Source organism: Centruroides vittatus, unplaced genomic scaffold (assembly GCF_030686945.1).
Source record: "Centruroides vittatus isolate TY-2023 unplaced genomic scaffold, ASM3068694v2 scaffold_149, whole genome shotgun sequence".
NCBI classification, from domain to species: domain Eukaryota; kingdom Metazoa; phylum Arthropoda; class Arachnida; order Scorpiones; family Buthidae; genus Centruroides; species Centruroides vittatus.
Window position 1 is genome coordinate 3,299,211 of NW_027122681.1, and position 23,756 is coordinate 3,322,966.

The 23,756-nt window shown below is 31.0% G+C and overlaps 2 protein-coding genes and 4 non-coding genes across 7 annotated transcripts in view; 4 read left to right on the forward strand and 2 right to left on the reverse strand.

Annotated features, from left to right (window-relative positions):
• egl (Egl_like_exo domain-containing protein) overlaps positions 1 to 8,676 on the forward strand; it is a 31,446-nt gene extending 22,770 nt beyond the window's left edge. For both annotated transcript variants that reach the window (XM_067284929.1, XM_067284927.1), the window contains 3 exons: positions 3,503 to 3,747; positions 6,230 to 6,427; positions 6,566 to 8,676. In XM_067284929.1, coding sequence (XP_067141030.1) covers positions 3,503 to 3,747; positions 6,230 to 6,427; positions 6,566 to 7,076 — 954 coding nt within the window. In that variant the 3' untranslated portion in view covers positions 7,077 to 8,676. The remainder of the gene's footprint in view (positions 1 to 3,502; positions 3,748 to 6,229; positions 6,428 to 6,565) is intronic.
• A 5,613-nt stretch (positions 8,677 to 14,289) lies between these two features.
• Positions 14,290 to 14,363, forward strand: TRNAI-AAU (transfer RNA isoleucine (anticodon AAU)). Its single transcript has one exon. It is a non-coding gene; the product is annotated as a tRNA-Ile (tRNA).
• A 282-nt stretch (positions 14,364 to 14,645) lies between these two features.
• TRNAR-ACG (transfer RNA arginine (anticodon ACG)) lies at positions 14,646 to 14,718 on the reverse strand. Its single transcript has one exon. It is a non-coding gene; the product is annotated as a tRNA-Arg (tRNA).
• A 2,876-nt stretch (positions 14,719 to 17,594) lies between these two features.
• On the forward strand, positions 17,595 to 17,667 carry TRNAR-ACG (transfer RNA arginine (anticodon ACG)). Its single transcript has one exon. It is a non-coding gene; the product is annotated as a tRNA-Arg (tRNA).
• Positions 17,668 to 17,948: 281 nt separating this feature from the next.
• Positions 17,949 to 18,022, reverse strand: TRNAI-AAU (transfer RNA isoleucine (anticodon AAU)). Its single transcript has one exon. It is a non-coding gene; the product is annotated as a tRNA-Ile (tRNA).
• A 3,581-nt stretch (positions 18,023 to 21,603) lies between these two features.
• On the forward strand, positions 21,604 to 22,140 carry LOC136987338 (histone H2B, gonadal-like). The gene has a single exon (XM_067285073.1). It carries the CDS (start codon positions 21,696 to 21,698, stop codon positions 22,128 to 22,130), a length of 435 nt encoding a protein of 144 aa, XP_067141174.1. The 5' UTR covers positions 21,604 to 21,695; the 3' UTR covers positions 22,131 to 22,140.
• The last annotated feature ends 1,616 nt before the right edge of the window (positions 22,141 to 23,756 follow it).

Genomic DNA, 23,756 nt, shown 5'->3' on the forward strand with positions numbered 1-23,756 from the left:
TCTAATCTTTAATCATATATCCAAAATTTAGCCCGATTTATTTACGGCAGAGGTTGGTGTATTAACTTCACAATGCATTGCTGACAATCATTATTATGTGAAAACTTCATAATTTCTGGAATTAGTACATACATCCAACATTCCCTCTAATTTTTTTTTTGTAGCCGAGTGGAACATGTACTTCTCTGAGCAAAAGAATTTTTGCTGACCAGATACATAGACAATCTTATTTTTTTTTTCCTTTAAAAATTAAAACAATTAATTATAAAGTAAAGATTAAAATTCATTTTAAAACATACTTTCATATAAAGTATTATCTTTTGTCAATGATTTAATGTATTTAATCGAAATATACATAGCAATAATCATGTCGTAGACAGAGTGAGAAATCAGTAAACGACAATTCAAATTAGTGTGCGGCAACAATTGCGCGCAGCTTAGTGGGAACCTTGCATACATCTCTAGTTTTTATCATAATTTTTTCACATTTATATTAAAAAGATTTAAATAGTTTGCTTTATATATTTTTCTTGATACTAATAATGTATTAGTTACAAAAAATTTGTATTATATCATTAAAATATAAAATCAGTTATTGGCTAATAATTAAAAAGTGATAATTTCATTTACCGCCAATTATCATTACTATTACCATTGATATATACACAGTTTGATAATATTTGTCTGCTTCATCAGCTTATTCATAAAGAAATGCTACCTGTTTAATACATTTGTCAAGAAATAATTTCTAGGGAAGATGTTTCTGGTATTCATTATAAATCTTCTAAGTGATGAAAGCTAAAAAATTAAATTCATTTGAATCACAAAAATTAGCATTAATCAACTTAATCAAGTTACTTGGGTCAAGAACGTTCTAGAGTCATTTACACTTTAGATTCAAGAAAAATATTTATTAATTTAAATTATTTTGTCATTTAATAACCTTCAAAACTTTCGCTAATTAACGATAGTTCATTTTCAAGATATTTAATAAAATTTATATTTATATATAATGTGCAATTGTTTGGCATAAATATATATAAAATTATAAAAAAAACATTTAATTTTAAATCTATAATTTAGATAATCTGTTACAAGGTCAAAACTATCCTTCTTGATTTTTTTTTTCTTTTTAAATACTCTATTGATGTGATTAATAATGAAACTAGCTAATATTTAATGACAACCATATTAATTGTACTTAATACAATATTGTATTATCTCTGATTAAAAGTTGCAGTCTGTTGTCATTTTAATTCCAATGAAGCACATTGGAATTAAAATAATGTGTGACCACAACTGTTTTTGGGTACAGTACCATTAAGATTAATTTTTTTTTTCATTCTATAGAGTGAAAATATTTATTATACTCATTGTTCATTGTATCATAATTATTTGAAAAAAATATTCGAACAAAAAATATTTTCTTTCAGAATAGCAAAAGATTTTCTATATTATAAAGTTATCAATATATAATTAAAGCAATAAACCAACCAAAGCCAAATTTTCGGGCTGGAATCAGCTATATTAATAATAAATTATGAGATAATTTGGTATTAGAGGTAGGTGTTGGGTGCCATCTCTTGCTAAATTTAATAATTATAATTTAATTAAATAATTTAGAACAAACTGGAAGAAAAGAATCGACCCGAAGTTCGACTCGAACCCACAACTTCTGCTCACCGTGTAGATGCGTTGCCAATTACGCTACCTGGATCTCCGGGCCGATCTCCTCTTCCAGTAAATATAAGCTTACGTTTCTTCCAGTTCGTTCTAAATTATTTAAATTATCTAATTAAATTTAGCAAGAGATGGTGCCTAATGCTTACCTCTAATACCAAATTATCTCATAATTTATTATTAATATAGCCGATTCCAGCCCGAAAATTCGGCTTTGATTGGTTTATTGCTTTAATATATCGGGTTGGCTGTTGACGTTTGTTTATGTCAATATATAATTACTAGTCTTATTATTTTTAATAAAATTAGAAAATAATAAATTTTCTTTAATAATTTCTATAAATTAGTTAGCAAACCTTTTTTGCTGCTGTATCATTTTATTACATTAGAATGTAAGTAAACTATTTAGTTCTGAAAACTTAAGCACTTTACTTATATACAGTTACAATTTTCCATAATATGCTTCACACTATTTCTAAAAATACAAACTTGTTTTTTTTTACAATTCAGTAGCATTATATATAAATAGTTTTGCAGAATTTCATGTTATTCTATAACTTTGTAATTTTCCTTTTAGTTCATGCACTTTAGTCAAAATTTAATAATTGCATTAACCCAAAACATTGAAAAATCAAAGTATTTTCATATTCAGATTTATCAGTTTGTTTTTTAGTGTGAATAAAGATGAAAATTTCCTTTGATGGAAAACAAATTTCTATTAAAACGTAATTAAAACTATTTAAAAGTTTACATACACTTTTTACAGTATATAATTTCATTTGAAATTGTATACTATATAATAAACTTTTTAGAAACAATGAATTTATTTTGTGATGTTAGTTTAAATTATTCATCTTATTACATAATAACATAGCTATTTTGTATATTACTACTTATTATATTCATTTCTCTTTATATTTTCAATGAGTTAATAAATGACTTGTAGTATGTGAAATACCTATTTGTAAACTAAGACTTAGCATATCTACTTAATTGCAACGCAAGTGTGAAAATATTAAAGTTAACGAAAAAAATTTTAAGTTCTTATATAATGTAAAATTAATTTTAAGGCTAAAAGTTACTAAATTCGTTTTCTTATTGAATGTATACACTTGTGTAGTGTCTTATAAAATTCTTTAGCATGATAATATCCTACAAATTTTGTAATGCTTCCAAAAATGATAAGAATAATCTATTATACTATCAGTAAACAAGTAGTCTGGAAATAGAAGTGTTCAGTGACAAATTCCATTTAAATGCAGAAAATCTATGTGATTTTTAAAAATTTATAATTATTAAATCTGTAACATTGGGAAAATATGAGAAGTTATTTTTGAAAACAAATGACGATTCTCATATTGTTTCTAAAATTTTAGATTTAGTGTTGAAGTAATTGATACACCTTTAACACTGAGTTGAATTTAAATGTTGCTGTTGTTTTCAACTCTGTCTTCAGGCATGGAAGTTAAAAGTGGAATACTATTAGGATCCTAATTTCAACACCTAAAGAGGGCTTGTTAATAGGGTTGAAAACGATAGTGTTGTTTAAACTTCACCCACTGTTACAGGTGCGTTGATTAATTTATCCGAGTAACACAATAACTAGTTCATTTTTAATCTAGTAGATTTATTTATCAGAAATGTCATATAATCTCTAAGAGAAAAATAAATTTTAAATGACCAAGTTTGAATTTTGATAACAAATTTTAAAAATATGTGTGTTATGTAATGTATAAGTTTAGAAATAAAATATTAATTATTAAGAATATTTAAATAGATAGTCTTTAAGATAAATTGAAGAATTTTACTAATTTCTTTACAGGCTGCTCATGCTGTTCTTCAGCAACAGGATGCAAATAAACCAGTGTACAAAGTAAAAAATGTATCTTTAAACACATTATGTAGTATGTATGGTGGCCCTGTTAATCCTCACAAAGATCAAATGAAAAATCTGTACCGAAGAGATCAAAAATTTTGGAGTCGTCGACCTCTCACAGACGACATGATTTTTCACGCAGCTTTTGATGTCGTTTGTCTTTTACCGAATGTTTATCATAATATAAAAGGGTAAAATAGTTCATTTGTACTAAAAATGTTAATTTCTAAAAATAGCCTAATTTATCATCTCAACTGAGTTACAGGAATAATCACATATAAATATTTTTGATGGAGTTTTTGAAAGTTAAATATTTTAATAATCAATTACTTGAAAATTGTCATTATAAATAGCGACATAACTATCTTTTGAATATTTAATAAAAGTAATTTAGTAAAATTTCATATAATTATTAATATTAAAAAAAGCATTTGTTTATAAATTTATTAATATGATAGATATTAATTAAATTTAATATACAAACTTTTTTATTACTTTATATATATATACATAGTAAAAGTATTCATACAGATAAAGCTTCATTTTAAAAGCACTTATGTCTCTATGAAAAAATCAGAAATATTAAGATATATTTGTAAGAAAAGTTAATGTTATATACTTTTCTTGGCAAAAATTATATAAAAACAATGATTTTGGATGATTTATTAAACTTATATTTACATTATTTAATTACTTTCTCATGAAAGCATTAACGGTTGAATAGAAGCATGAGCAATCTAGCTCATCATGAACAGTTAATAGAAAAGAATACTGAAAAGAACTGGATATGTTGCGATGATGAGGGTAAAATACCCAAAATGCATACTCTGTTCGATTAAAGCCTATTTTTATACCATTTTGTCGGTTTTCCTATATGATAAGTCTGTTATAGCAGTTTTATGCTCGCATAGACGTCACAATGAATATTTATTTATTAATATTTTATTATTACTTTTAGAATTAATGGATATTATAGAATATTGTTTAGAAGTTCACATAAAATTCAGGATTTTAAGTAATTTCTTCATATTAAAAAGTGATTTTAATTAATTAATGAAGATAATATAGAAGAATTTTCTCATTTTAAAAATAGTAATTTTATGATTGCCATATAAGATTAGGTCATAGGTCATAAATAAAAACTACAGAAAGTATATCTTAAAAGACAACACTCACAGATGATACCTATAAGGAATGCCACATCATGAATGAAACTACAACACGTCTTATCAAGTTGCAAGCTTTTAGCACCAACAGAGTACTTACATTAATATAACTAAATAGCAAACATAATACATCAAAAGTTGGGCACAAACACAAACTATTACACACCTGAGAACCATACTTTAAATGCATATCACAGATGGTCATAGAAAACAACACAAAACATTCTATGACCAAGCCATAAACACATCAGACATCACATAATGACAAACAAAGCAAAATCACATATATCTTAGACATAGCCATGGCCATTAAGAGAAGAGAAATGGATTTTCCCTCAGACCTGGAGAAAATTTAGGGCCCTATAGTGGTTCCTATCCCCTGTAAATCAATGTTATTTTTACTAACAAAAACTAAAATATAGCAACAGAGGCCCACTCTACTCCTGCCCCATACAAGTTATTGATGTGATGGCCTTGGACATAGCCATACCAAGCATTCATAACATACAAAATACATATACAGTAGAGTTTCGCTAATCCAAACGTCCACCTACTCCGAACATGTTTTGATCGATGCATAGGAAATTTTCGTTAACAAGGAGTCCACTTAGGTGTATTCCCCTTTCTCTTTTCTTAGTGAACCACGTGAATAAGGCTTCATCGAGCTTGTCAAACGTTGAGGGCCTTGCTGTTTGTTGATTTTCAACTGATTTTTCTGAAGTAGGAGCACAAAACTGCTTGATCTTTGTGTGGTTTTGTTCCAGTTGGTTATTGTGGCATCTCTATTGAGTACAAGTCAGACGTAATAAAGGGTGGGGCACTGACACCATTGGTGGTGTTGGATCTATATAAACCAGACCTGTTTTACTGCTTGCTTCTGCATTATTTCAATTATTTGGCTAATCTGAACAGGGCTTGGTCCCAATTAGTTCAGACTAGTGGGACTCTACTGTACTGAAAAAATTAATAAATAAACTTGCCATGAAGAATAGATAAGGTATTTATGTCTGTAGACCTCTCTTGCAGACCTCACAATACAGAAAGCTACCATTTTAAACACTTGTCACATAGTAAACTTATGAGCATATATATACACAAACAGTATGTAAACGAAATAATAGCTTGTTCTGTAGTTATGTCTCGACTTTGGTCTGGAAAGCATTAGACATCAATATATAAGCCGAGTAGGATAGCGCACCTACATAATAATAATATTACAAAGACAGTTGACTAGATGGCCAAATTTTAAAAAATACTTGTTATTAAAATTTCATTAAAATCTAATTTTATATTATTAAAGTTCATTTTAAAAATATAATAATAATAAATTTAATAGGCTTTATTTGAAAATCATATAATCAAATATTAGTTTTAATTTTAGTCCAGTTATTTAAATCTTTTTCAAATCTTGTAGCTATCTAAAATAGTTAGTAAAGTTTGCATATTTTAATAAAATTTATTACTATTTATATTCTTTAAAATTAATTATAAATGTTTATTTTATCAGGAAATTACTGCCAGAATCACTCAATTTACTTCAGGATTTATGTCAGGAACAAATTTTGGCTTACATTCAACCTGAAGAAGTTAAAGCAAGAAAGAAACAAAGAAAAATAGATATGGAAGTATCAGATTTAAAACAAAAGTTATCTCAAACTACTAATAAACAAATTGTCTTAAGTAATAGAGAAATCAGACTTCTCAGGTAATATTCAAGTAATAGTTTATTAAGAATTTAGCCTAGTCTTATAATGAATTTAAATTGTATCGAGTAATAAAGCTGAAGAATATATTGAACAGATAAAATTTAGTTTATAATTTACTTAATTTTTAATATATGTAGATACATCGAATTAACTGACGAAGAAAGAGCTAAAATTGAAGGTTCGTACAAAGTGGCAAAGAAACTAGAGAGATTAAGAAATCGAGGAACCAGTAACGACTCCGGATCTGTGCATTCGGGATCTGGTCATGCTTATTCTGACGATAGCAGTGGTGACGAAAATATGGATTACGAGGATTACGAGAAATCAGAAAATCTGAATTCTTTTGATTCATTAATTCATTCATTTGGCACACATGGATCACCAAATCATTCATTTTATAATGTAAGGATACAGAGTCCAGATCTGTTTCTAACGAATGGAAATTTTGATAATCTCAGTGGTTATTGGTCACCAGCTGGAAGTCTATGCAGTGGCAATGATCAGTGTTGTAATTGTGGTTGTCACAAAAAGTCTTCTTTACAGCTAACAAAAACTTGCTCTGATGTATCAGATAGTTCTTCTCAAACCCTCTCTACAGGTGATATTGTCATTACAAAAGTTTTCTTTGAAGAGAAGGAGAAAACATAAAAATGGATAGAATTTAGCTTTGTCTACGTTTGTTATAATTTTTTTCAAATACTGACGCTGTTTATCCATTTTGCTGGAGCCATCTGTGTTTTCTTCTAGAATCATGCGTATTTGTAATTAAGTTTGTCTTGTCATGTGGAGTATCAAGAAATATCAAATCAGAGAATTGTCATATTAATTAGTTAATGTCATTGATAAAATTGACAAAACTTTTCATTCTCTAAAAAGATTCTAAAATTTAAAACAAATTTTATCAAAATCAGAATACTTCAATTACTGTTTACACTTAAGATACAAAATAATAAATAAATAAATAATTTAAAAAATTCAGGATGATAAAATATATATAATGCAAAATATTTCTTGTTTTCTACCTTGACATATTTTATATTGTTTATTGTTTTACTTTCATTGTATTTAATTGGTTTGTGGGAAGAAGTTTGTAAAAAAGATAAGATTTTTTATTTAAATTTTTTGATATTATTTGTAAAAGTTACAATCTGGTACATTTCAAAGTGAAATATACTATTGAATATTGAATGTAATTTTATAATTTTGAACGATTCCTAACGTGTTTACCGAGCGAAACATATTACGGAGTCTATATAATATATATATATTATTTAACGTTATATATATACATATATATATATATGATAAAATACAAATTATATTAATTTAAGTTTCATTAACTATGCAAGAAATTGTCTTCCTTCAATTGAAGTTTTGTTTCATATGTGAAGGTTAAGAAATTTAAAAAAAAAAAAAAATTGTACATACATATTGGCATTATAAAGAATAAATTATGAATATTGCCACTAAAAAAATGAAGTTCATTAAAAGTAGTGTAGATGCAACTTGCATATTGTTGGAAGAATTTGTGTCGGTTTGTTTTAACGAATAAAATTCTTACGTCGGAAACTGTGAAACGATGATAGCAAATGGCACAAAAATATAGAACCAAAAAGACACAAACACGTCGAATAAATCATTTTAGTTATGTATTACTAATTAATCTAACTGCTGTGAATCATTACTTTGTGAGCTTGATAAGTTGTAATTCCTAACCTGTAAACTGTCTTGCATTAATTTATTTGCTTAAAAGACAGTATCAGATTCTAAAAAGAACTAGTCTATGATTGCTGTGTTTGTATAAGTTGTTTTAGTGTTGAGGCAGATTTAGAAATTATATTTTTTCACTTTTTTTTGTAAAAAATATTTAATTTCATCATGTACTCAATTACTTTGAATCTTTATTTATCTTTACTATTCAGGGAAGTATATATTTTTTTTTGTTATTGTGATGCATTTCTGTTGAAGATGATATATATACGATTGTTGGCCTGGAATAATGGGAAATTTTAATTCGGACTCTACAGAAATGGTTTTTTTTATAATTCTGTTAAAATAATGATTTATTTAAGGACAGTTTTTCTTTCTAAATAAGCATTACATCATATAGCAATTGTGTCCGTGCTGCATTGAAAATACAAAACTGATTTATGTGTTAATGAATGTTAATGTAGTTGGTAACATTGTAAATAACAAAATGCACATAGCTGTCTACTTGAAGAAAATAAAGTGTTGACTTAAAAAGAGATTTTTGTTTGAATGTCTTTCACTAAAATTGTAAGTAAATGTATTTAATTTTTGTGTTTTATGTTTAATTCATAATTCAATTGTTAATTAATTTTGAAAAACTTTTATTTAGTTAACATATTAAGTGTTTACTCTTCTCTTATGTTAAAACATTCTTTTAGAAGAAATAAAAAAGCAGCATTGTTTTTTGCATTTAAGTATTAAATTATTAATAAAGAATTACACAAATTTTTATAAATTTTCTTGACTATAAATTATATTATCAAAATAGATTCATAGAATATATATATATATTTTATAATAGTATGTTTATAAAGCACTTCAAACTTAGTTACATACAGTAATTCGACAATATTGTTTTATATTCTTTTATTATCTTTATTAACAATAAGTTAAATATTGAATGTAAAATTTATATTTTAAGTCTGGTCTTAATATGTATACAGTTATGGAGGGGATACGAAAAGTATATCATTGTATGCTATGAGGAAGTCGGGATGATCTAGGTGGACTATTTAGTAGTGGTGTCAGTGGTATACTAATTTATCAGTTAGAAAATATTTTCACGACTTTATAGGCTTCCGACACTTAAGAAGTGACTGTAAACTATTGTACGCCTAATAAAAAGAAGGGTATTTTGCCAAAAGTACAAGTACAACATTGTACACAACTGGGAAGGAGGGAGTCAAAATACACTGAAAAAATACACTGTAATTAATAGACTGTCCTTAATGACAGCTATCATAAAAATTTCATTAAGATAAGTGCAAAAGGTTATATTGATACTGGTAAAACAGTTAAGTTCATCTCTTGCATTTCTACAATTAAATTATTATAATTATATATAATAACTTCAATATTAATAGTTTAGATTTAATACTAAACAATCATTATGACATAAAAATTTTTAAAGACAGCTTAACTTAATTTTCTTTCTGGAATACACACAAGAACATAAAAGCTGTAGAAGTTAGAATTAATGAGAATTTTATCCAGTCACGATACTCACGATACGGCCTGAATACGATTCTTAAAGAACGTGAGTAACGAAAATCATTATCTTGAATAAATCTGAAGCTGTTAAGTAAATCTGTAGATTATACTGTATTTTAAATTTTATTTAAGATGAGGAATTTATATGAAGTGCTCTAAGCGCTAACACACTATTGGATATTGATCAAAAGATTACATAAGAGCAATGATTAAACGCACGGTTATGATGCAAACGTTAATTGAAAGTAGTAAATTACGATGTCATGACACTTGTCTGAACTGTCTAGCACGAAATGGACAAATGAACAGTTATTTTATCTTATTTTAAATGAAATTTATTGACTTATGTCGACATTACTGAATGTAACAACGTTAGTTGAATCTATATACCAGCGAGGTTGAGGCCGAAGTTTTAAACGCGAAAACATGTACGTCGGACGTTCAGCGCCGCTTTCCTGTAAGCCTAGAAGTTTGGCGTTTGGAATGTCGAGCATGATTCCACTGACTTTCCAAACGCCATTGTCAAACTTCTAGGCTTACAGGAAAGCGGCGCTGAACGTCCGACGTACACGTTTCGCATTTAAAACTTCGGCCTCAACCTCGCTACCAACAAGATTCTATAAACCCATCTTTAAGATCTTGCAATTTTTTAAATCTCTGATAAAGAATTGAAAACACTTTTATAAATTACTAAATTGTTTTTAACTTAAGTTGAGAAGTTTACATTCTAAAATAATTTCTTAAAAATATTCTAGAAAAAGGGGTGAAATCTTGTAAATATTATTAGACATTAATAGCAAACCGTCAAAAGCCTTAGATGTGCTTTGGAGAAAACAATAAGATTTTGATTTTTGGAAGTTTTAATTTTTCCATCGTAGATTATTAAAATATCATTGTATCGTTGAAAAAATGTATGGAGAGAAGCGATTAAATTTTATCATTCGGCCTTTTTTTGTTTTTTTTTTTTGTTTTTTTTAACTCTTTCCGCCCTGTGGGCACTAAGAGGGCCTCTTTTAGTAGGCCCATTATGGGTTCGGCCAGGCCCACAATGGGGCGACCGGGTGGTGAGGGACGGGGCCCGACATATCCGAACGGACCACCCCCCGAAAAATTCCTGGGGATTATTCGACCCGTTCGGATTCGATCCCGGGTCCCCCAGAGCGGTAGGCTGCCACCTTTACCGCTCGGCCATCCGGCCGTCATCATTCGGCCTAATTACCAGTGCTTTTGCTGCTATTTCATATAGAAATAGTAACCGTTGCAACTTTTTCTTCTGTCGGGCTAGAGTTTCCTGCCTGTTTCCAGGACAAACGTTTCTAATGCGTGGAAGTTGTCTGTAAGTGGACACCGGGATGTGTTCTTACCAGATGATGTCTATGCAAGAGTTTAATCATTGCCGTACGTCCCGATATTGAGACACACTATCCATAAATGATGCGGTGTTTTAGCTAGTCAATTCTGGTCCATAAAATATTCGTTTCAGCACTTCTGTGGCTGTTTGGAGAATTACCAGCACTTTCGTGGCTGTTTGGAGAATTAGGGTCGATTTACACACAACAGTGACGTGTCGGCACAGTGCAGTAAGCATCGATAAATATCACACATAGTCAGTGGTGATATTCGAAATATTTAACAAAGGGTTCGCTAGCAGAAAATTTTTCCCTAACAATCACCGACAAACAAAATGGAAGTTTTGGCTAGAAATAAATACAATACCTTTTCTTGCGATATATCTAATAATCAGTGGCGTATTTGGGACGTAAGGGGCCCTGGGCGAAGACCAGGTAACAATAGTATATTAGTGCTGTCGACCTTTTTTTTTTTGGCAGAGAAATTTTTCACCCCGAATGGCACTGCTGATAATAGACAGACGTCATAATCTCTCGAAATACAATATCCTTTTTATTTCGCTGTCCATATCCCGACACGTGTTCCATGGCCATCTTGTATTATCTCGCGCGCGTGAGATTGTGGGATCTCTCTTATAACTGGATCTAGTCTCAGGAACTCTCTTGAATGATCGCGATTAAACCTCGTTTCGGTCGAGATTGAAACGGTCGAGAGAGATCGCACCAAGGCATAGTCCCCTACCTTGCTCACAATCTAGATTGAAATGCTCGGTGTGAACGGGGTATAAGGCTCTAGTTTAGTAGTGTTACAGAGTATAATACGTATATTTTAATATATTTTTTTAAAAGAAACAAAACCACTGAGAAATGTTACGTGTGTTTAACAAGGTTTGGGAAACTGAAAATTTTACTAACGGGTTCGGCCGAACTTGTGCGAACCCGTTGAATATTACCACTGCACATAGTCAATCAGAATTTCATGTACGACACTTGTATGATTGATAGAATACAGATCACGTGTCGTAGATGAAACTCTGATTGGCTATGTGTGATATTTATCGATGTTTATGCACCAAACGGTCACTGTGCCGGCACGTCACTGTTGTGTGTAAATCGACCCTTATGTTTCGAACTATAGAAATGGATGACCCAGAGGTAAAGCATCAGTCTGCTTCTATAGGTTGTCCATCAGTGGCCGAATGGGTAAAACCACCGAACACTTGTAATTAGTACCTGGTTCGCCTGAACCAACGGACTGGCCATGTGTAATTTCCCGAGTTCTCTTCACGTGTGTGTCATCTAAAGCAGCCATTTTCCTATAGAATGTTTTCACGCGAGGCATCTCACTTAGTAGATCGCCCTCGTGTTTCGTTCTTAGGCCTATACCGTCAAATTGAACCTGCCTCTGAGAGACCCGAGATCGAATCCCGGTAAAGAACCTTAGGAATTTTTCATGAGTTGTCTATCCTGGATACGTGAGGTCTTTCTCTCACTACCTGTATAGAGAGGTTTCATGTCGACATCACGAGTGACGTCATGAGCATGCGCAATTGTCCAGCGCCATCTTTGTGACTGTTTGTGACTTGTTTACGTTTTGTGTGAGTTCGCGTGCGCTTTAACTGGAGTTCTGGTGTTGTTTTTTTTCGTCGCGAATATCACTATGGTGATTTGTTGTGTAATTGGGTGTAATGCTAGTTCACTCAAGAACAGAGGAACATCATTTTTTTAAAATTCCCGGCATTATTTGTCATCGAGGATCCCAAACCGAGGAGCTTTCACAACGAAGGTAAACTGCATGGCTCTCGAGAATTAACCGGAAAAATTTCGTTACGAATAAAGTGAATACCAATACAAGAGTTTGTCAGAAACATTTCATTTCAATATTTACGTTAATAAACACTAAGTTATATTTTAAAACCTAAAAGAGTTTACTGATTTGCTTATATTAATTTAGTTAGGTATAGTGCATTTATAAACGAATAACTAATGTAATTTCAGGCTTTAGCTAGTGCAAACTTATAAACATTACACGTTAAAACTAAAAGCAAGTAGGCTTATTATATGCTAGTTTCAACTAGAAAATAAAGGTACTGAACAATTTGAATTAAAAAATTTCCACAGCTGTTTTTAATTAGACTTTTACTTTCAGACAAAAATTCTTAGTTAAGAAATACATAAAAACACGAGTTTAAACAAACAAAAGAAAACATATCTTTCCAAGCAATATTACTTCGCTGTTATTCATTACTTTTACTTTTATATCAGGAGAAACCCAGCCACTTGTTAAATAGTTATGGGCCTCTAAAGATTTATAAGCTTTCATTTGTGACAGGGTGTAGAAATTTGTTGTCAAAACCAAATAGTTTATAATGTCACCAAATTCTACTTTCGGCCACAACTCTTGATCTACGACGAAGTCTGATAAACTGGCTTCGTATGGATCGCCTTGAAATAACGAAATTTTCTCTTCGTACAGAGCTGCATCTCGTCCTGTTAGACCGCTAGAATAGCCCGCAAGAAAAGAATCTTTTTTAACTTAATCCATGATAATAGAACTGCAGTATTTTTGTACGTTTAAACTAAAAAACGACGTCGAATAACAGACCACGTGCAAGCTAAGCGAGCGAAAACTACCACAAAAATGGCGAATGGGCGGAGCAAACGTGTGTTTTATCACGTGACATGCGACTTGAAACCTCTCTATACCTCATTATGGACGTACAGTACAGTACCATAGACAAAAAGGCGTTATTAGTGCCTAGATGGCGGAGTTACAAAAATAGGTATAGGTAAACAGAAGAGAACATTAAGATAGCCAATGAAACCATTATTATTTACTGACGAGATCTCTGATACCTTTATCAAACATTGCTTTTTCAAAGGATCTATAAAAGTTTTGACAGATAATATGAATTGTTAAAATACAGGCAAATCATTGCATTCATTAGATATAATTTAAAATTTTACTAATTATGTCAATGGAAACACGGTTTAATGTTTAAAATCACAAGTTATATTATTATTGGTAGCATTCCATGATATGAATCGATACTGTGAAAGTATCCATATATAAATGTTAATTCGAAATTTTAATATCTTTTAAAGATGTGAAAACATTTACTTATGGCAATTTAAAATATTTAAAATTTATCGATTTGATACGTAGCAAATAATAAAAATCAAATTAATTTAACGTGCAACCAATAAAAGCAACCTTTAAATTCCTCTATAACTAATTATAACTACCCTTATTAGAAAAACGCCACTCGATTGGCTTGTTAGCTCAGTCGGTTAGAGCGTCGTGCTAATAACGCGAAGGTCGTGGGTTCGATCCCCACACGAGCCAGGACTTTTTTTACCTCTTTATTTTTTTAAAATTCTGATAAGATGATGATAAAACTCGTAAAGCTTTTTACGTTTTGTAACTATATTTTCTTCTTTATCAATTTTCGTTGGATAAATTGCTTTGTTGCGATCGAATAGGTCTTATAGGCTACTATCAAAACAATTCTGGATGATAAAACTTTAAAATAAACGTTAAAAACGTGTTTTTGGAAGTTAAGAAGCATTTAGCTAGGTATTAATTAAGTAATAAAAGAAACATCGCTCATCGCGAAAAAATACGAACCGAGCCAGCCAGGATTCGAACCTGGAATCTCCTGATCCGTAGTCAGGCGCGTTATCCGTTGCGCCACTGGCCCCGGTGTTCGTTTTTCTTCATCGAATAATAATGTAGTACAATATACTACGTATTTTTAGCTTGTATAGTGACTAATGTATTTATATTTAGACTTGCCGAACCGATTAAATGTAAAATTATCAAATGGAAGAACGAATATGACGTCAATAACTCTATTCTTGTTAATTAATATTTAAATATTGTAAATGATAACGTAATATTATCAAATTAATTGATTATTTAATCTTATCTAAATGTTTTCTTTATTCGCTAGAGCAAAAATATTATATCTAATAATTAAATATCAATATTTTTAGTATTTTATACTTATAAAATACTGTAGTTTTCTTTTTTGCTGAAGATAATATTAACATTTGTACAATATGAATTTCGATTATTACTCATAATTAAAAAGCCCTTCAATTGGGCTACAATTTGAAAAACTGTAGCCCAATTGAAGAGCTGTCACCCGTCTGCCCGTCTGTCTTTCCTTAATCTCGAGAATGGTATCAGATGACAGTCGAGGCCAATCTTATGGAAAGCTTATGAGCAGGAGGCCCCGATTAACTATAAAAGAACTTCTGGGGCCTATTCTGAGTAGTATCGTTTAACCCTAACGAATACGATAAAAACCAGTTTGCTATCGGAACCACGTGATTCGCTTTTAATCAACTGTGAAAATGCTATTCCGAGCCGTACGTTTCATTTTCGGTGCCGATAGCCACGTGCGATAACTAAGCTTTTGTTATCGGTCACTCTCGAGCTGCCGTTAGGAACGTAACGAAAGTGAAAACAACATGGCGTCTTTTCGTGTGAGAATGATTTTACTTCACGAGCAATTGGAGAGAGAGGACAGAAGTAACACCGATTAAATTTAATACTCTTTCTTCAACTTCAGTTAATTTTTGATTAACTGAAGGCCCACCTCCTGTTTGAAACGTTGATATTTTTTTATTTGTGAGGCTTTACTTTTAATGTTTGCTTTCCAGTCACTCCATGTCTATGCAAATAATATTTACATTTAATAAGATGTATTGCATTTGACATTTAATCATAATACTAATTCTAATTTGGTTATAAGGTTTATAGAAGTAGAACTTGTGGCTAAATTAAGTTTGTCATTTTATTCTTAATGAATGAATTAAAAAAAATACGTTAATTACATGAAGTTATATAGAAATATACAAAGAAACTTAGACATACTTTGTATAATTGTAAAATGTTAGCATTATGTAATAATAGAAATCTTTATTTTGTAGATTTTATCTAAGTTTAATGTCGGCTTTAATTCATTAGTTTTAGTAAAAAAAAAAAAAAAAATACATTCCATATACTTAACTTAACAGTAAACTATACACTATACATAAATGACTATCTATCACATAAATTATAATTTTTAAAAACAAATATTTGCTTAACGGATGGGCTGACAAAATAGCCAGTAATGACCCAGACATTTTAAAACAAAACAAAACTATATCACTAGCGCTAGTACACGACAATGCTAAAAGCACGTGCTTCGCTTAGAAAATGGCGGGTTGCAGTCACGTGACAAAATACAATGTTAACTAAACTGTGATTGGTTAAAGCGTAATAGCTATCGATAGCATGGAACCCAGACGCATCTCGACCGACTACCCGTAGCGAAACCCACTTAACGTGGAGCACAGAATAGCGATTTGTCTAAATTTCGTTAACTGCCTTTCGCTAAGGCGACTTATCGAATGTCCCGTGTATCGCTCTCGTTCAGTTATCGGAAGAGCTCAGAATAGGTTCCCAGGGTTTGAACCAGAGTTCACGTTATTTCGATTCAAAAATTTCCTCTGAAAAGAGGTAGATACATCGGCACGACTCTATTGCTAAAGGAAAAGTATAATGTACAGGGGCAAGACATAGCGAGCATATATTTTAAATTAATCATTATATAATTTTATTATAACTAATTTTCAATTAATATTTTAAACTACTCATTAGGAAACATTTAGTTAAAATTTTAATTTGATACAATAAGAAAAGAATGTTTTATGTATATTATACGTTAATTTATTTTTTAATTCAAAATATGAAGTTAAGACTCTTTACAAAAATTTTTTACATTTTCGAGTCTATCTTAATCCTTTACACTACTCCAGAAGTAACAGTCACTATGGTTAAAGAACGAACTTCTTTTACAAAGGTAAAAATAGGTAAAAATTCACAAAGTAAAAATTTATTTTTTAATTATTTGCCAAAAGTTTTCGCTTTGATTAAACTATCAATTAAGAATAGTAAATAAAAATTCAAAAATACAAGAACAAAATATGTTTAAAAATAATATAAATTTTGGACTGTATACAAATATACCGTAATTTTAATTTACTATCATCTTAGAGACAGTAGCGCGTTATCCTATGGACAAAAAAACGGCAATTGCCTGTGGCCCGCCAACAGGGGGCTCCAAACCAATCTTTTATAAAAAAAATTTCCCTCAAAAATTCTCTCGAAGAAAAATGTCTGAAGTCAACACATAGATAAGACCCCTAATTCAAGTTTGCCTTGGTCCCATGAAGATATAACTTGCCACTATCCAAAGGCGTAACCATGGGAAGGCGAGTATGGGAACCATAGATTTAGGTCTGAATATGAACCGAGTCTAGTTCATATTTTCTCGCAATGAGCAATGTTTCCGTTATTAATAAAATTCGTTTTTAAAATTTATTTCAAAGTTTTATTATCCTGAATTATGTTTTGCCAGTAGCCTACAAAACGTATTCGATGGCAACAAAGCAATTTAGCGAACAAAATTTGATAAAGAAGAATCGGTTCGGTGAATTCAAATATAAATACATTAGTCACTATACAAGCTAAAAATACGTAGTATATTGTACATTATTATTCGATGAAGAAAAACGAACACCGGGGCCAGTGGCGCAACGGATAACGCGCCTGACTACGGATCAGGAGATTCCAGGTTCGAATCCTGGCTGGCTCGGTTCGTATTTTTTCGCGATGAGCGATGTTTCTTTTATTACTTAATTAATACCTAGCTAAATGCTTCTTAACTTCCAAAAACACGTTTTTAACGTTTATTTTAAAGTTTTATCATCCAGAATTGTTTTGATAGTAGCCTATAAGACCTATTCGATCGCAACAAAGCAATTTATCCAACGAAAATTGATAAAGAAGAAAATATAGTTACAAAACGTAAAAAGCTTTACGAGTTTTATTATTATCTTATCAGAATTTTAAAAAAATAAAGAGGCAAAAAAGTCCTGGCTCGTGTGGGGATCGAACCCACGACCTTCGCGTTATTAGCACGACGCTCTAACCGACTGAGCTAACAAGCCAATCGAGTGGCGTTTTTCTAATAAGGGTAGTTATAATTAGTTATAGAGGAATTTAAAGGTTGCTTTTATTAGTTGTACGTTGAATTAATTTGATTTTTATCATTTGCTACGGATCAAATCTATAAATTACGATAATTCAAATTCATTTTATTGCGATAATACGATGTATAGTTTTCGTTGCCAATATTTTGAAGATATGACTTTTCGAAATTTTTTAAAAATATATAATATAATAATATATATAAATAATATAATATAATTGGGCTGCAATTTAAAAAAAATTATAGATCTATAAATTCCCACTGTCGTCTGTCCGTTCGTCTGTCCGTCTTTTTTTAATCTCGAGAACGGAGTTTGGTAAATGAACGTCAAGACCAGATATAGAAAGCTTGAGAACAGGAGGACAAGATTAACAATATACGAACTTCCGATGCAAATTGGAAGTTATGTTATTTCTATTCAAAACTTTTCCCTTGAAAGTAGTTAATAAATGATCGGCACGACTCTATTGTTTAAGGAAAAGTATGGTGTACAGGGGCAAGCCAATACTGATTTGAAATGGAAAGCATATATTTTAAATTAAATATTTAAAAATATGATTAATAATTGCAGCCTGGCATTGTGACATCTCAAAACTGATTTGTTTATGTCTCGAACAGATCGGCAAATATGGTAGAGAATTTATGTACTGTACGGTGGTGATTAAAGACTTCTGATGAAGTATTCTGGTAACTTAGGATGCATCCAGATAACAAAAAATTAAAAATATGTTTTGTTCATTTCCTGTTTGTAATGTTTCGCGAGATATACCTAATTCTTATCTGTTAGAGACGATATTATCAGCATCTCATTAGTTTATTCGATAAAGAGACTGAACGAATTGACCCAGACCAGTGTTTTCGTGTCTCACCCAATTTTCTTTCAGACACGAATACGTGAGTTCTCGTGTCTTCTCGTTTTGCGATATTTTACTTCAACATAAGCATTCATCGAATCGTTTAGCTTCTTGATCAAAGAAACTAACAGGTCTATAATATTGTTTACTAATACATAAAGAAAACCGTCTTCGCAAAACGAATCCAGAGGTTGATGCATAGTTTCGTTAGTACGTTGTAGATTGCCATAAAAGATTATTTGTTTTATTTTTCCGGCTTTATGTATACGTAACAAGGATTTGGAAGAGTATGAAATTTGACCCTCCGGGGGTTTTGCAAATCTCCACGTTTTGAGACCCTCCTGAGCTCAAAAGAGTAAAAAAAAAAGGAAAACAATTCCATGTGTGCGCATTGCTGTCTATTTCGGTTAATGTCTCAGAATGAGGTAAAGATTAAGAGGACGTTGATTTGTTTGTGTGACGGAATAAAGCAACACTATACAAGGGCGATCTTCCAAGAGGCAACGACAGAAAGATCGCCCTTGTATAGTGTTGCTTCTATTTAGGAGTTAGACATGTGAAGAAAATCTAGTAAACTCCAACCGCACTGTTAGTCAAGTACGAACTCAGGCGCAACTATCAGATGGGTGATTTTTATCCACACGGGCACTTGTGGACAAAATTGGGGTGGTTAAATATAAAAAATTAACAGATTTTATATCTATTTTTGAATGTATATCTGTGTGCTCGCCCGCTATAGGAATTTAAAAATTTATCAGAAGAATGAAAAGAGTCTTAGAACATAAGCATGAAATATTGATATTTTGAGCAGACGATCAAAAAGCTTAGAACAAAGAAAACCACTATTATATATATTTAAAAAACGACGAAAAACCGTCTATTCCAACAAACTAAGCAGTTCCGAGGAACCGTTCCGTCGGATTAGTTCCAGTTTCAGAACCGAAACTAGATTTTTCACCCCCCCGAAGTATGAGAAACCACTGTATTCATGTATGTAAAAGATAGTGACCATTCTGGCATGACCTCTAGATGGCTTAAAGTAAAATACAGTACAATGTAAATAGTTCTTCGATTAGATTTTCAACTTCTTTTTTAATTCAAAAATTTAATTAATTCAACTTAATTCGAAAACTATGAAATGCACATTTAAAAGTGTTAATATATTTTGTATATACTAAATTAAAAGAAATATTTTTAGGCTGCTATTTGAAAAATTGTAGACCTATAAATTCCCACTGTTTCAGTCAGTCCAACTGTCTTTCTTTTAATCTCGAGAATTGTGTTAGAGAGATGAAAGTCGAGACAAAATATGAAAAGCTTATGAGCAGGAGACCCCGATTAACTATAAAAGAACTTCTGGTTTGAACTAAAGTTTACGTTATTTTAATTCAAATATTTCCTTAGAAAGGAGTTAGATACATGACTAGCATGAATCTATTGTTAAAGAAAAAGTATGATGTATGGGCTAAGACACTACTAATTTGAGGTGGAGAGCATATATTTTAAATGACATAAATTTTAAAATATGATTCAAAATTGCAGCTTGGCATTGTGGCCATCTCATAATAAATAATTGATCGTTTGTTTTCTATATTTTATAAAATAATAAATTTATATATGACCGCCATGTTCATGATGGCAGAAATACTAAAGGTGTCAACCTGCGCTTTCGGAAGACCCAGGAACGATCCGGGTTGAAAATTTCATATTTTTCCTGAGATAGTTGTTACCGATACCTCGGGCCTCGTCCTCACCATAAGACTGACCTCATTATGGGTTCATTCATTACCAAACTTATAATGGGAATAGTAAACGGCCCACTTGGTACCCACATGACAAAAGGAATTAAAACAATACATTGTAATTGTTAATAATTTACTTATAATATTTCTTTACTACGATCATTTGAGATAATTTCAAATAAACGCCTTGGTGCAAGAACATCTACGAAGGATCAAATTCAGAACGACGAATATTTTAAATAATCGAAACCACAAAATATCAAATCGTGTACCAGCAATTAAAAAGTATGAGAAAATTTTAGATTACAGAATCCAGGAAGTATATAAAGATTAATGATGCTTAATAAGATTAACACGAAGCCATCACAAGATAGTCAGCGGGTCCGTTTAGCCCGACTCTCACATTTACTGAAATATCAAAAACATTTAATACACAATGAAATTATTCATTTCATTGTGTATTAAAAATATCTTTAATTATCCATTTTCTGTCAAATTTTATTATCTAAAAAAATATAATATAATTTTTAATGCTATTTTTAACTCTTTCCGCCATGTGGGCACTAAGAGGTCCTCTTTTAGCAAAACCATTATGTATTCGGTCAGGACCACAATGGAACGGCCGGGTGGTGAGGGAGACTTTGTAAACCGTGTGGACGAAGTTATTCAGCAACTGAGGCATAAAAGGCCCATTGTGTAGTGATCAACCGGAAGCTGAGAGGAGAGGATTGAAGTCTCTGGTACCTCATCCTCCCGAAGATCTGAGAAGCAACGTTTCTAAATATTTATTATTATTTATTTATTACACTTTTTCGAATGTTTGTAAAGTGAAAAATACAAAATCCTGTTTTCTAAATTCTTTAAAATATTGTTAACATTACATTTTTGCAACGCGCGACTGCCCTCTTGTGGCGATAAATATAATCTAATTTGAAAACTCGTAATTAACGGCTGTCATTCAAATTGTCCAATCGCCGCACTTCACGTTTGTAGTTAATTAGACGTATTCAGCAATTGGTCGATTCGAATTTTTGTGATGGAGAAAGAAGTCGCTAAAGCCGGAAGCTCTTCGAATTTTTCCAAAGCCCGAATGGCTCCATTTATGCATCAATCTGGAAAAGGTGCAAAACTGAAACGTCCGGAGAATGTGGAAATTGCAGAATCGCAGAAGAAGAAACGTAAACGAGAAAGAAAGGAAAGCTATAACGTGTACATTTACAAGGTACTGAAGCAGGTTCATCCGGACACCGGAATATCCGGCAAAGCCATGTCCATAATGAACAGTTTCGTCAACGACGTGTTCGAGAGAATCGTTTTGGAATCCACCCGTCTGGCCGCTTATAATAAGAAATCCACCATCACCAGTCGAGAAATTCAGACCGTCGTTAGATTATTGTTGCCGGGAGAATTGGCTAAACATGCCGTTTCCGAAGGAATGAAAGCGGTTAACAAGTATTCTACATTCAAGTAGAAGGTGTGACGAGTGTCATTTCGTTCTTCGTTGTGCTTATTTGAAATGCATCCAATGTTATATAATTTTTTCAATGTTCTATAATTCTAGAATATTGTAATTGACATAAAAGTTTTGAATTTTCAGTTAAAATCTTAAAATTGATATATGTATAAGCTTTATTTAGATTACTAGACAGTTTCTGTAATTTATGAATCATATATTAAGTATTAAACGTATTTTTCGTTTAAATAAAAACAATTATATTTAAGTATGCATTAGCTTTGATATAAATTTTTTGAAATTCAAACATTACAGTTAATTAAAATTACAAGATTTTATGTATTTGACTGAAAGATTAACAAGGATTTTGATAAATTCATGCATACAATATACACTTTATAATATATTCTCTCTATTTTGAAGAACAGTAATGTAATATTCTATGCTATTCAGTAATCTACTATGTAATATAATGCATTTAAACCCATGCACTATAATCAGTTTCTACAGAAACTGATTATAGTATATGTTTTCACAATTAGTACATTTAATAAAATACACATTGAGAACTTAAAATTATGTAATAATAATTATAAAAATTGCTAGTGAATTTAACCGTTTTATTTAAAATTAAAATATATAAGTATTAAATGTTAATAAATTAGTAAACACAATGTTTTAGTTGAATACAGTAAATCCGATTTTCATTGTAAAACTCAACATTGATAAGTATGCTATGTTGTTTATATCATACGACGGTGTTTTTTCAACGGGGTGCCACGGCGCCACGATTGGGGTGTCGCAAAGTTTAGGGCCTTTGAGCATTTTCTTGGAAATTTACTTAAGTGTAGTTCAAGATAACTCATTGTCAGTATTTCGACAAAATTCAATGGACTTAAATTTTGAAACACTAGAAACACTATTTTTGCATTAAAATGCTACTTCAAACTGTCAATTTTTAATTTTTTTTTTCGGGGAGGGCGTCCCCTCGCCGGACCCCACCCCAGCGTTGTGCATAATATTCGTTTTCGCAAAAAATTCATCTGCCTCCCATTGCCCCCTTATTCAGATTCTAGATCCGCCGCCGGTCAAGGGTGCCACGATTTTTTGTTTTGCAATCAGAGTGCCACTCAATGGAAAAGGTTGAAAAACACTGTCATACAACATTTAAACAAATAGAATTCAATAATGTAAAATTCATTAATGAGAGTCCCAGGAAACGGAACCACTTGGCCATTGGTGGGCTACACCTGATTTGAACAAACTACAGAAAATATCTATCCACCAGCTTAGATAATAAGCCGATTTGCTAATGTTGAAAATAAATGACTATCTTTTCAAAAATGGCTGATGTTTGGGGTATGAAATACTTTTTCGATGAATATATATGATTAAATGATCATTACAACCAACAAAATTTGCGTAAAACTCCATAAAATTGCCTCCATAGGTGATAAAATTATATAAATAATACTTTAATTGTATGTGTAGATTATAAAAAATTGTGATATCTTTTCTATTCGGGTGTCGGCTGAATTATATATTGTTCAATATAATATTTATTATTACTTTATTATGAATTTTTTTATGATATTTTAAGTATTTTCCAGGTTCAAACTCAATTTACTTAGAGACATTATACAG